At 36.4% G+C, this 12634-nt stretch overlaps 1 protein-coding gene across 1 annotated transcript in view; it reads left to right on the plus strand.

Annotated features, from left to right (window-relative positions):
* LOC108359896 (uncharacterized) overlaps positions 1 to 9474 on the plus strand; it is a 26929-nt gene extending 17455 nt beyond the window's left edge. Inside the window, exons 2-5 of the mRNA XM_017611972.1 lie at positions 8518 to 8670; positions 8746 to 8832; positions 9214 to 9300; positions 9400 to 9474. Of these exons, the coding sequence (XP_017467461.1) occupies positions 8518 to 8670; positions 8746 to 8832; positions 9214 to 9300; positions 9400 to 9474 (402 nt within the window). The remainder of the gene's footprint in view (positions 1 to 8517; positions 8671 to 8745; positions 8833 to 9213; positions 9301 to 9399) is intronic.
* The last annotated feature ends 3160 nt before the right edge of the window (positions 9475 to 12634 follow it).

Here is a 12634-nt window from a genome sequence, read left to right on the forward strand (position 1 = left end):
AAAGATCATAACCCCTTAACTTTAACTCATCTTAACTTAAAAACTTACTCCACCTGAGCTCACCACACATTAATTCACCACACTTTAACTCCCCACACCTAAATTCACCACACCTCACCTCGCCACACCTTAACCCCCGCACCTAAATCCAACACACCTAAATCCACCACCCTTAATTCACCACACCTCAACTTTCTCACCACACCTTAACTCACCTCAACTCACCACACCTCAACTTTCTCACCATAACTTAACTCACCACACCTGAATCCACCACACCTAAATTCACCACACCGTAACTTCTACACCCAATTCCACCACACCGCAGCTCACCACACCCAATTTCACCACATGACATGATATCACTTGATGTGGCATCAAAGGCAACATCATTTGGCATAAAATGAACCAAAATAAATAAGATTTAGATAGAGGTGAAAAAAGGGATAAAAAGGAAATACAACTGAAGAGTGTGCGATGTAATATTGTGGTGTGTTATGCTTCATATGTTATGTTATTTATTCTCATGTTATGGTTATGTTATGTTATGCCAAGTACTAAGCTAAACTCCCCTCCACTTAACCCATTCCAACTAATGTTATTTTAGCTCATTCAACTTACATAAACTATCCTTAATTTTATCGGTTGAATTTCAACCGCTGGGCGAACACTAGTTTTTTTAATTCAGTAAGCAATGTGACATATTCTCGCTACCTACAGTAGAAGATTTAAAATGCTCGTTGCTGGCTTTTGCTCCACAATAGGCTAGCTATGTGATTTTCTTTGCAGCGAGACTTTCCAGTTGGGCATTATACCGTACTATAGGTGAAATTTAATTTCATATCATAACGAAAAATAATAATCAGGGACCGAGAACAATAGGTATGATCGATACTTAATTTCGTTCTCGTAGTTTTGTGTTCAAGAACGCTTCACGCCCAAAACTGTGGAACGTTCCCAAAGAGAACAAATTTCGAACAATACTTTTAGGAACATTTCAAAGATAACAAAATAGGAACAAAAGTTTCCGGAACATTTTGGAAAAGAACTTAACGGGAACAAAAGTCTAAGAAACTTTCACTCGAATAATAATTTGGGAATTCAAGTCTCAGTAACTTTCTGACAGAGATGGAAACGCGGAAGCGGGGACAAATATTTTCATATGGCATTCATTAGTTTGAAATGTTTGAATATTAAAGTTAATCAAAAAAGAACTGAAATATAACTATGTAAATTAGGTAAGTTAACGAAAGACTTAAGGCGCGAACTATCTTGCACAGAAAATGCAAAATTGTTGCACCCCAATGAAAAACGATCTGAGATAGAACAAACAATCGTGGCGATCACTGAAAAGGTTTTTCATCACAATACTGAGACGCCCCTTTAATTCTTAACGTTAAGTTCTCAGAGCTTTTGTTTTCGGTTTTTTTCTCTAGCAGTATTTTCTTCAGACTTTTGTTCTAATTAGATCTTCCTTGAAAACGTTCTCGATACTTTCGTTCTCATCTTGTTCTCATTGGAAACGTTCGCGAAAGTTTCGTTCTCATTATGTTCTTCTTGAAAACGTTCCGGAGAGTTTTATTCGCATTTTCTTCTTTACGGAAACATCCCCAAACCTTTTGTTCTCATTTTATTCCCGCTAAAACTGAGCTCAAAACTTTTGTTCGCATTTGGTTCTTTTGTGGGAATGTTTTTGACATTAAATTTTGTTCTCTTGCAGAGCTAACCCAAAACTGGAATGCATTCCGGTATGGAATGGTAATAATAAAGTTCGAATTATGTCGTTTAATAGTTGAAGCTAGAGGCTATCTCTACTCCTTCTCGTTATATTGGGCTGTAATCCAAAAAGATGCAATTTAGCCCACAGTGTGCCGTAGAAAAATCTGTACGTAGTGCGAGCGCTCACATAGAAAACCTGAATGGATTCTGCATCCACCTCTCAAATCTCCTTCTTCTCCAGTAATAGATATGCGATACTACGAGCCTTCCAGCTATATGGCTAATGATCTAGCGCCCGCTCGGTTTTGAGAGCTTTTGTAAACTACATTTTCTTCGTTCACTCCGAGCAGTTACCGAGCTGCTGCAATCGTCTCCTTTACACGTTAGAATTGGGATCGCAGTTAGGTTGTATGCTTTGACCACATTCCCCTAATCCAATCTCATATTCCTTTCTCGCACAAACGTCTGCTTCCTAATTTCCTGAAATACCATTTTGCCCTGGACCCAGGAGAGATTCACTATAAGCTGTCGAAGAGATTGTAGAGTTCTTCAATGTCCTAGAACACATATCAGGTTGCTAGGTCCTCATTTCGGAGACATACAGATCGGGATCTCGTCATTGCTTAGAACGGCGATATGATAGCCGCTACTTCAATTGTCCACCCTGACCAGAATGAAAGCACGGCCCCTGCCTGTTGTCTGCCGCCTGCTTTTCACGTATAAGGATGCCTATTTGGGCCAACTTCTCACAGCTGTGTTTGATGAAAGTGCAAACAGTACTGAATACGATTGAGACTTTGGGCACAAGAATTGACTCTGCACAAACCCTACCAAAATTAGTGTTGTGATTTCTCCAATGGAAGGATTGGATTGGGTTTTTTTTACCTTTACTTTATAAAAAGTTCTTTTTTGCATTTTTTCCAGGAAGAATGTCTTTGGTGGAAGGCGATGCGCTATGCGATGAAGCCATCTAATAGGGAGATGCGTAGACCAGAATCTGTAGCATACTACGAAAACGAAAGCCTGAGAATTTGGATAGGCAGCGTCGTCGCAGCAACGGCCATCGTCCTTACGGAACTAATGCTTAATGTCAGGGTTTTCGTGTGTGTTCAAAGCGGGCCCAATAAAGGATAAGGCGCAAAAACACAAACACATACAAGCAGCTGGAGCGCGTGTTAACATTCTGACATGCAAAGCAAGAAGCCAACGACAGCAAATTCCGGATTATTGTTGCCGCTGTTGTTACTCTGTTACTGTTTCCTTGGACACGTGTGCGTACATATGTATGTATGTATGTACGGACATTCTTTCACCCGTTGCCCGTGCTGCTCTGCCGCTGAGATTGCGGCTAGTGCGTTAAATCATAAGCGATGGAATTGAACGGTTGACTAGTTAGAGTTCTGTTGTCCATCGACCAAGTTCATGGTGTGGCTGTGGATGATTGTGGTTTTGTGTTGGTGCGCTTTCTCGTTTCGCCACACATCGTTTACTGGGTCGTTGGCATGCCAAGCAACGGCAACTGTCCAACTAAGTAAGTATGTATGTAACGGGTGATTTTTTAAGAGCTTGATAACTTTTTTTTTAAAAAAAACGCATAAAATTTGCAAAATCTCATCGGTTCTTTATTTGAAACGTTAGATTGGTCCATGACATTTACTTTTTGAAGATAATTTCATTTAAATGTTGACCGCGGCTGCGTCTTAGGTGGTCCATTCGGAAAGTCCAATTTTGGGCAACTTTTTCGAGCATTTCGGCCGGAATAGCCCGAATTTCTTCGGAAATGTTGTCTTCCAAAGCTGGAATAGTTGCTGGCTTATTTCTGTAGACTTTAGACTTGACGTAGCCCCACAAAAAATAGTCTAAAGGCGTCAAATCGCATGATCTTGGTGGCCAACTTACCGGTCCATTTCTTGAGATGAATTGTTCTCCGAAGTTTTCCCTCAAAATGGCCATAGAATCGCGAGCTGTGTGGCATGTAGCGCCATCTTGTTGANGTAAGTAGGAATGTTAGCTGTCTTGTTAGGCAATTTCATTGAGAGCAATTCCTAAAAGTGGCAAAAAATGGGAAGACATGCATGCACACACACACACATACATACATACAGACGCGGATTGGATACATATGTACCCTGTGGGGAAAATCTCTAGTTCTGAACTGGGGCGCTTCTAGTACATTTAGACCCAGTACTGGTTCGCGATAAATCTCTTTTGCATGCAAGCAACTGGCGAATTTAACATGGCGATGTCCTAGGAAGTGTCAATTGCCCCCCGCTGCATCCCTTTTTCGATAGTTCCGAACTAGTCCTAAATTCTATAGTTCCGAACCAGTTCTAAAATCGACAGACGAAAGAAAAAAGTATCATGATTTTTCAATCTTTTCGGTTCTTCCGTGTGCGATTTTACATTATTTTCAAAGAAACGTTTTTTCAATTTGAAATTAAATTTGTTTGAATGATTGTAAGAAATGTACGTTTACATACCTTGCTGTAGCTGACTTTGCAGAGGTGCTCGCTGTTATTGGTTAGATTCCAGACGGCCCCAAGATGTTAATATGTTAACACAAAGCTTTGTTTTGTATTACCAAACTATGAAATAGCATCTGCGAAGCACAGAATAGAAGCGTATTTGAACGAAAAAGCCGCCGAACACATATCTATGTAAAGTAAACAAGCCCCCCGCTGCATCCCTTTTTCTATAGTTCCGAACCAATTCTAAATTCGTCACTTTAGATATAGATTTGTAGTGAAAAAAACTGAAAAAACTAGTTTCTTAAAAGTACCACTTTTCGCCGATTTTGGACTGGTGGGGATATAGTTCCTATCGGACTAGTTCCTTTTTGGCGATAAAGACCTAGTACGGAACTAGAAATTGGATTCACTAGTCCGCGGTTTCTCTGCAGGGTATGTATGTGCATTTGAATGTGCGTTTGCGTATATTTATTTTTACCCTAAAAGGCCTTTGGCTCTTTAACTTATAAATATTGATCGGCGGCGGCGCACATCCAGTGCACTGCAACGTGAAAATACCTTCTATTGGCTTTGGCTTTCTTCAGCCATGTAAATGCCACATAGATATTCAGCTTTTATTCACTTACACACACACACGCACCGCATGTATTTGCATGCACAGACATTCTGGTACTTTGCCTATTTGTTGTGTTGTGTTGTTAGTGGGCCTTAATGCAGAAGCGATTATGCGCACAGCTGCGCGGCGGTGGTAGATCAGGAGCCGGTCACAAAAATGCCTTTCATATACATATGTACATATGTATGTATGCACTAGTAAACTTCAGCTAGCAAATATTGCATACACATACACATACACATACATATGTATATATGATGTATGTATGTATGTACGTATGCCGATATTACACTTTCTCATGTGCTTAACTAAGTACTTACAAAGGTGTATTGTTGTCAGTGGTGGCAGCGTCACGCCGCGCCAATATTTTGCGCAAATGCAAACGCTCCAACCACAGCTACGACGGGCTTAGCCAACTCTGACGTGGATGCGTTTACTCCACCACCACAACTTCAAGTTGGCGAATGAAGATGATTTATAGAATCATTTTATTATTTATTGCTCATTCAAATCGCTGTCAAATGAGTTGGTAATTAATTAGGGTGATTTAACAAAAGCTCCAAAGCAGCTTAAGGACTTAGAAGAGAGTAGAGGGAATAGTGACAAGCGGTGAGAGGGGGGGGCCGAATAGGTATTACATAAAATTAAGTAAGTATGTGTATACCGCGAGTGGCTGCTGCAATTGAAGCTGTAATTTTCCTCGTTGACTACACAATTTGGTATTGATTATTATTATTTGCTGAGCGGCGCTGCCTAGATTTTACGGCTTTATTATTAGGCTCAATTGCCGCTACCAGGTGTCACATTTTACTTAGGTGATTTGTATGTGTGTAGATTTAGTGGGAATGGGAAACCGGAAGTTGAGAACAATTTGGATTTTTAAAAACCTGAAGTAAAAAATGATACATTAATAAACACGTATATATGTATGTATGTATGTGTAGGTCCGCCAGGTCGTATTCCATCCTGGGTAAAAATAAATAAATACATAATTATCGTTCACATTCGAGTGCCTCAGAATATAAGGAGACGCATACCGCCCAAATGTTTTCTTTTCGGCCTAAGAAAGATACATATATACATATCGTCGATGTTTTTTCAAAACCGCCCATCAACCAATTGCAAAACCGCCTATCTTCCGGCACTCAAATTTTACAGGAGAGCGAAAAAACGGATTTTTAATTTTTTTTCATGACCGCGAATGAAGACGCCTAAAAAAACTGCGGCGAAGAAATCTACCAGTTTTGGTAGGAAAAGCCCATGTGTGGCAACACTGACCTTTAGGCCGATCTTGTCGGACTATGGTTTATTTTTTATTTTTTATGATTCACACTCTGTTAGACTTATATTTTAACAAAGATTTCAACTATCTTAAAATTTAATAAAAACTAAAATATGCTCTACAGGAAATTTTTCAGTCGCGCTGTCATGGCGGTTGGAAAGGCCTAGTTTCGTATCCGCTCATTTATTGTCTAATTGTCTTAGATTTTTAATGTAATCTGGGTGGTCGAAAAGGCCGACTCTCCGATCCACCTAGTCCGATCCAAATTGGTGTGGGAAAGGCCTAGTTTCCAATCCACGCTGTTTATAATAGATCACTCTCTTGAAAAGAGTAGTGGTATCACAATTTTTGTAACCACTAATAATTCATTGAAGCACTTTAGGCCTTTATAAAATATTTTCTTCCTTTCCATACTTTGGAGTTCGAAGCAGTTATCCTCTCTTAATATATATGTAAAACAGAGTCAATGCCTTAACTTACTTATTATCTAAACTTATTACTACCTATTACTTAAATTGATTATATCTAAGTGTAAACTACGTGTAACATAGACTTATAGCTCAAGAAGATGCGGAGGAAAAGCGAAACACACGATCATGATTGGTTAAAATTCATTTGTTCTAAATGTCGTTTCGCCTTTTTTCAGCTAATTGTTTAAGTTTAGATTTATTATATTTTGTAGAAACAAATGTAACATAGCAAAACACCTTTTTTCAGAAACGAAAATTAAGTTTATATTTTGGCATAACATACGCATTATATATAAATATTTATGGGTTTCATTTATATATCGAAGATTTTCGTTAATGTTGTATACAAATTGCATAGCATGATTAAAAAAAAAACGTGTTGCTTCACGCTTAACCAATTCAAAGCTACAGGCATACGTCGTGTGGGTGTGTCGTACGGTTTGTTAAGGATAAATCTCATCGCTCGGTTTTGCATTTTTTGCAGCTTACCAACATGTGATTCCCATCGTTGGGAAATTGTATATAAATTGTGGTTCTACTATTGACCTACACACCACGGCTAAATATATCTTCTTCCCAAAAATGTACACGATCTTTTTATAAGACCAATTTTTTTTAGCAATATTTTTGTCTCAACTATACTCAACTGGTTCATCAAACTACAGTTTGTTGTCTATTTATACTCCGAGGTACTTGACACTTTTCACTTCTTAAATATTTTCATCTTTGACTATCAATTCCAAGTCTGAGAGAGTCATCAACATTTCCCGTTCTAGACATTATCATAACATTTTTCGTTTTCATGTTTAGTTTTTTTTTTTTGAACTCCGCCATTGATACAGAGAATTAATATCTTCTTGCATTTTGACAATCGCATTTGGCAGTTCCCAATCACTGATCGTAAACAATGAGTTTTATTTTACAATGTTTAAGTGCAGTTTTTATATCGTTTATACTTCCTAAAAATGCTCTTATTAACAAATTTTCAGTTCAGTTAGTGCGTTTTTCAATCAAAATCTTAGATAGGTCGATCTTCCACTCAGCCGTCGATATGCTGTATTTTTAAATTCACTTTCGAACGACATGTTATCGCTACTAAAAATTTAACTGTTTTTGTTATATTTAATTGATGTTGTATGCTCTGCATAAATAAATAATTTACTTAGATAATTGTTGTAACTATAATTAACCAATATTTTCCGCTTCAGTAGTTTCCTAACTATTATAATTATTCTATGAAGTAAATAAAAACATACAAAATTGTTTTAGTCTTGTTTTGGATGGTCATCGAAATGCGCTTGAGGACTTTACTATTCATTAGCTATGCGTTCTCGCAGTTCAGAGTCATAGTAAGTACGAGTACATTTCGGTTCGGTGTTTTTTTATTTTGAAAAAAAAAAAATAAAATTAGGGAGTGCTCAAAGCGCTAAAAGTTTTCGTAGAAATAGTGTAGGATTCTTGAAAATCAATATTTGTCGATCGGAGAACTTTGCTTATCTTCAGGAGATTCCCGGTAATAATACCCAATTGTGCCTTTAACCATTTTTTCATGGTAACTATATTTTATAGGCCCTCCAAAACTCACAGAAAATGCAATGGGAGGACCAATAAAAAAATGTTTAATATTTAAAAAGGGTTCAATAAACAATTGGATATTAATATTGGAAGTCTCCTGAAGAGAACCACAATTTTCCGACCGAAAACAATTTTATACCATTTCTACGAAAAGTATTTTTCCCCATATAAAATACATGGAAAACTTTAAGCGCTGCGAGCACTCTCTAAATATTTTTGCCATTTCAAAATAAAAAAGTAGGGGTATATTTTTTCGGCTCAGAACAATCGTAGGGGGTGCGCGGCATTCAAATTCACACTTTATTTTATTTTGGACCACTCTAATGTACATACATACATACATGTATGCACAAATATGTAAAATTCTTTTTCTTTTTAATTATTAAGCTTACTGATGTAACCGTACCCAATCACAAAAGCTACTTCAATCCGGATATATGCAGTCATAGCTACTGTATTTTTGCGAGTTCGCGGGGCAAAGTAAAGTACTCGATCCTCAGCATCGGTTGCTATTTCGCCCGGCAAATAGATGAGGTTTGGGTGAGTTATGAAAATTTATCAAAGATTTTAAAAACAAAATTCAAAGTTTTCATTGTATTTATTTTACTTGCTTAGCTACGCATTGAGCTGTATCGGAAAGTTGCAACAAAATACCAAATCACGTCGTTCGGTGCTGTGCGGAACTTTTGCAATTTCTCTCAAGTAAAAACAAATAATTACTTTATGGATTTTCTGCTTAATATTGGAGAAAAATATATACGTAACATTCGCTGTCCTCTTTCGGTAAAGTTTTCGAATATTAAGCTTAGAACCGAGCTTTCAAGAAAAACGAAAAATTCATATAAAAAGCGCGCAAGAAATCAAAAAAAAAAATATTCTTCTATAAATATTTCTTAAATCAGTTTGCAGCTCTCAAGAAATAAATGCTCGTTTGCTTTTTTCTTCAAGAAAATTTACTTTTTTAAGCAACCGAAATAACGACAAATCTTTCTTGGGAGTTTTCTTAAGATATGGGTTCTAAGCTTTAAACTGTGTAGAGTTTTACAAACGCTATATTTTTACTTAAATAAATCTCTTTTACAGGGAAATGTCACCGTAAATAATTTGCCGACAATGTTTCAAATCAGTGCCGCTTTTCTGCCACCAGCTGAATATTTAATGAGTTCGGTTGTAAGTGGGGATAAAAGTATTAAGCTAAAGATAGTGGAATTTAATATTTCATTTACTGTAACAAAAAACAAATTGTTTTAATAAATATTGATAAATAAGTCAAGTAAAGCAGTGGTTTTTGGTGTTATTGTAGGTCATACAAATCGCGACCTACAACGTGATCCTCCGTCCTAACACCTCAATGTCCTTTCCCAAAATTGGAAATACGTTCAGTATTACGCCAAATAAATAGATGAGGAAGTTTGACGCTTCCTCGTCCGGTTCACAGTAACAGTAGACGTTCATGTCTGAAATATTTGTGCTACTGAGGTAGCGAACTGTGTCGTTAAATGCAGAGACCGTAAGTAGCAGTTATTTTTAACCGACCTCCAAAAAGGAGGAGGTTATCAGTTCGTCGGAATTTTTTTTTTTTTTTATGTATGTTACCGCATAACTTTGGGCCAGAAAGGTAGTATCTCAGAGGTGGTCCCATACTAATTTGGTTTAGATCCGATCACTTGATCATGAAATATATATATACATATACATATATTTTTTTAAGTAGTTTTTTTGCTAAAAATTACTTGTTTTCCTACAGTTGGCCAGATATTTTTTAAGTTCGAAGTAAAAGTCTTTCCGGATAGTTAACAAACCGCTTATCCAAATTAAACAAATTTGGTACCAAACGAAAGAGGACTCAAATAGCTTTTAACTAGAAATGACTATCGAAGGCTACCACTTTTATTTATATACATATATTTTTTTTTCTTATAATTTTATACAAAAGATATGCATATACCTGAACCACGGTTTGTTCTATGATAATTAAAAAACATTTTTTATTTAAATATTTTTCAATAGCTAGCTTCCTGCTGGCTATCCTCGTTTAAATTTTTCAGTCCTAAAGCTATTTTAGTCCTCTTTCAGTTGATACCAAACTTGTTTAATTTGGATAAGCGGTTTGTTTATTACTAGGAAAGGACTTTTATTTTCGACTTAAAAATATTTGGCCAAGTTTAGCTGTTGAAAAAAATGAACTGTTATTTACGGTCCCTGGTTAAATGCCTAGTAAGAATTCGGCGATCATATCTGCCTAAACCAGTGATGAGGGACCATTTGGTAAATTTTCTGTTCTTCCATAGACCACCAACTGTTCGGGGGTAATATATAATAGTAAGTGTAAATGAGTAAAGGGTTTTTATAATTATAATAAAAACCATAAATATTTCGGTTTTTTTTTTTGAAAAATTTTACATTAGAGTGATACATGTATATATATATTATTTCAATGTGATTTTTGTGACGGCATAGCCTTTATTACTAGCTTCGCAAAACTGCGTTAATGTACTTTTTTTTTTTGATATTTTTCTCTTTGAGATATAAGCATCAGCACTTTCTCTTTCATTGCGCCCACTTCCGCGTTAATAACAGAGCACAATTGTTTGAAAAGGCGAGTGTTAAGTGCACTATTTTTAAAGAATACTTAATTAGCTGTGTTTATCGAAATATCTAAGCATTCCGCGCTTGCCTTTAATGCTCGATATTCGATTTTTTGGATGGCTTTGCGGACTACTTCGCGTGTTTGCAGAGCTAAAACCCACTGGCCTAAACCTATATGTTACCTTACGTCTACCTTGGATATTCAATGCTGTACCAATTCAACTTTTTCTCAAAGTTTCTCATTTTTTAATTTCCTTGATTTTGGTAAGCACTTTATGCCTTTCAAGCAGAATCTGCAATTCACTTCAGAGTGAATTCAAATTGGCAAGGTGTGAAATTCATTCGGAAGTGAATTTAAAAGCATGCCTATACATATGTATATCTATCTCGATTCCATTAAACTGCCACAAGCAACCGTTACGTGAATAAATCTATAATACCCGGTGCGCTTAAGTAAACAGTTTAGCGGGCTCCTGATTATTTATTATTATTTTCTTCTACTTTAAATTTTTTGGTTCATACTTGTTGAAGGTATTATGTGAGCTCGAAATATGAAATAAAACTCATTACAGAGCGGTTGGAGATTTTATAAATTGATTTATTTATGTATATCCGGGTATACGCAAAATGTATGACAAATACGAAAGAGGCGAGAGTACTGGACGTCTATCATCGATTTAGTATTCGGCTGTATTCAACGCTTGGCTGAAGTTACCTTAACAGAGAGATTCAATTGTAATATTGATTCAACGCCCCTGAAAACTTTGGCAAATAATTTATAATCCGCATCGGAAGGAGGCCCTGCACAAGAAAAATCATCAGCGGCATTCTCGTTATGGTAACGTTGCCCTGTTGGAAGGCAAATAAATTTTCAATATAAAATGCATATATGTATGTGTATGTATATAGTTGGCAGCATTATTCCCACCTGTAACGGACACTTCAAGCGGCTCAAGCTTTTCATACTCAAACCCATGAGATTATTGATAATTCCATTTGCACCTTTTACGTCCCCCAATTTGCATAGACTCGTTTCCACTTTCAAATTCATATTCGTGTAGGTGCCCTCCTTGGTTCTGCGTAGAATTTCAACACTGATCTACATACATACATATATATATGCAAGTTTATAAATAAGCTTCATTTTACACAGCCTAAATGTTAAATGTTACCAATGCGGACGCTAATGGCTGAATAAAGTTACAGCCAGTGCTGAGGTATTTAGATTTTCCACGTCCCTTCGTTAGAAAACAATACGTTGGAGCACAGTATTCCTCATTGAAATAACATTCGACGCCTGTGGGCGTCACGGTCAAGTACTTGAAAAGACAAAACAAATTAATGTTATCAAAATATTTTATATTGTCTATGTACATATGTATGTACATATCTTCTGCATAATTACCGCCTTTCCTAAAAATACAATGATTACAAATAAAATTTGTTGCGTTTGCAACGACTTCATTCCGAAACGTTTGTAGGCGGTCTGTTTATGAAATATTTTAAGTGAAACGTACAATTAAATACTTACCAAAACAAATATGTATTAAAGTTGGCTGGATCTCATATTATTAGACATATTTTGTTTAATTGAGCTGAAATTATAAATTATTTAATTTTGCCTATTTAGTGGTTATTTATACACGATTTATACAGTTGAGTTCACTATTTGGTACACAATTAAATGCAGTGGTGTGCTTCGATATTTTACCGTGTAGCTTTTTGGTCATATTCCCAAACAAAAATCGTGGCTGACTACAGATACCTTAGGATTTCGTAAAACTTTAAACCCCAAGCCAGACCTTTTTATTTATTTGGATATACTTTCTTTAGCCGGATATATCGTCCTTTAAAGCTTAACAAAGCTCCATGCAATGGCAAGTTCAAGTTAGTGTTTATGGAGAGCTTTTAAAAG

This window comes from Rhagoletis zephyria, unplaced genomic scaffold, assembly GCF_001687245.7.
Source record: "Rhagoletis zephyria isolate East Lansing unplaced genomic scaffold, Rhagoletis_zephyria_1.1 Rzeph_scaffold_00487, whole genome shotgun sequence".
Classification (NCBI taxonomy): Eukaryota; Metazoa; Arthropoda; class Insecta; order Diptera; family Tephritidae; genus Rhagoletis; species Rhagoletis zephyria.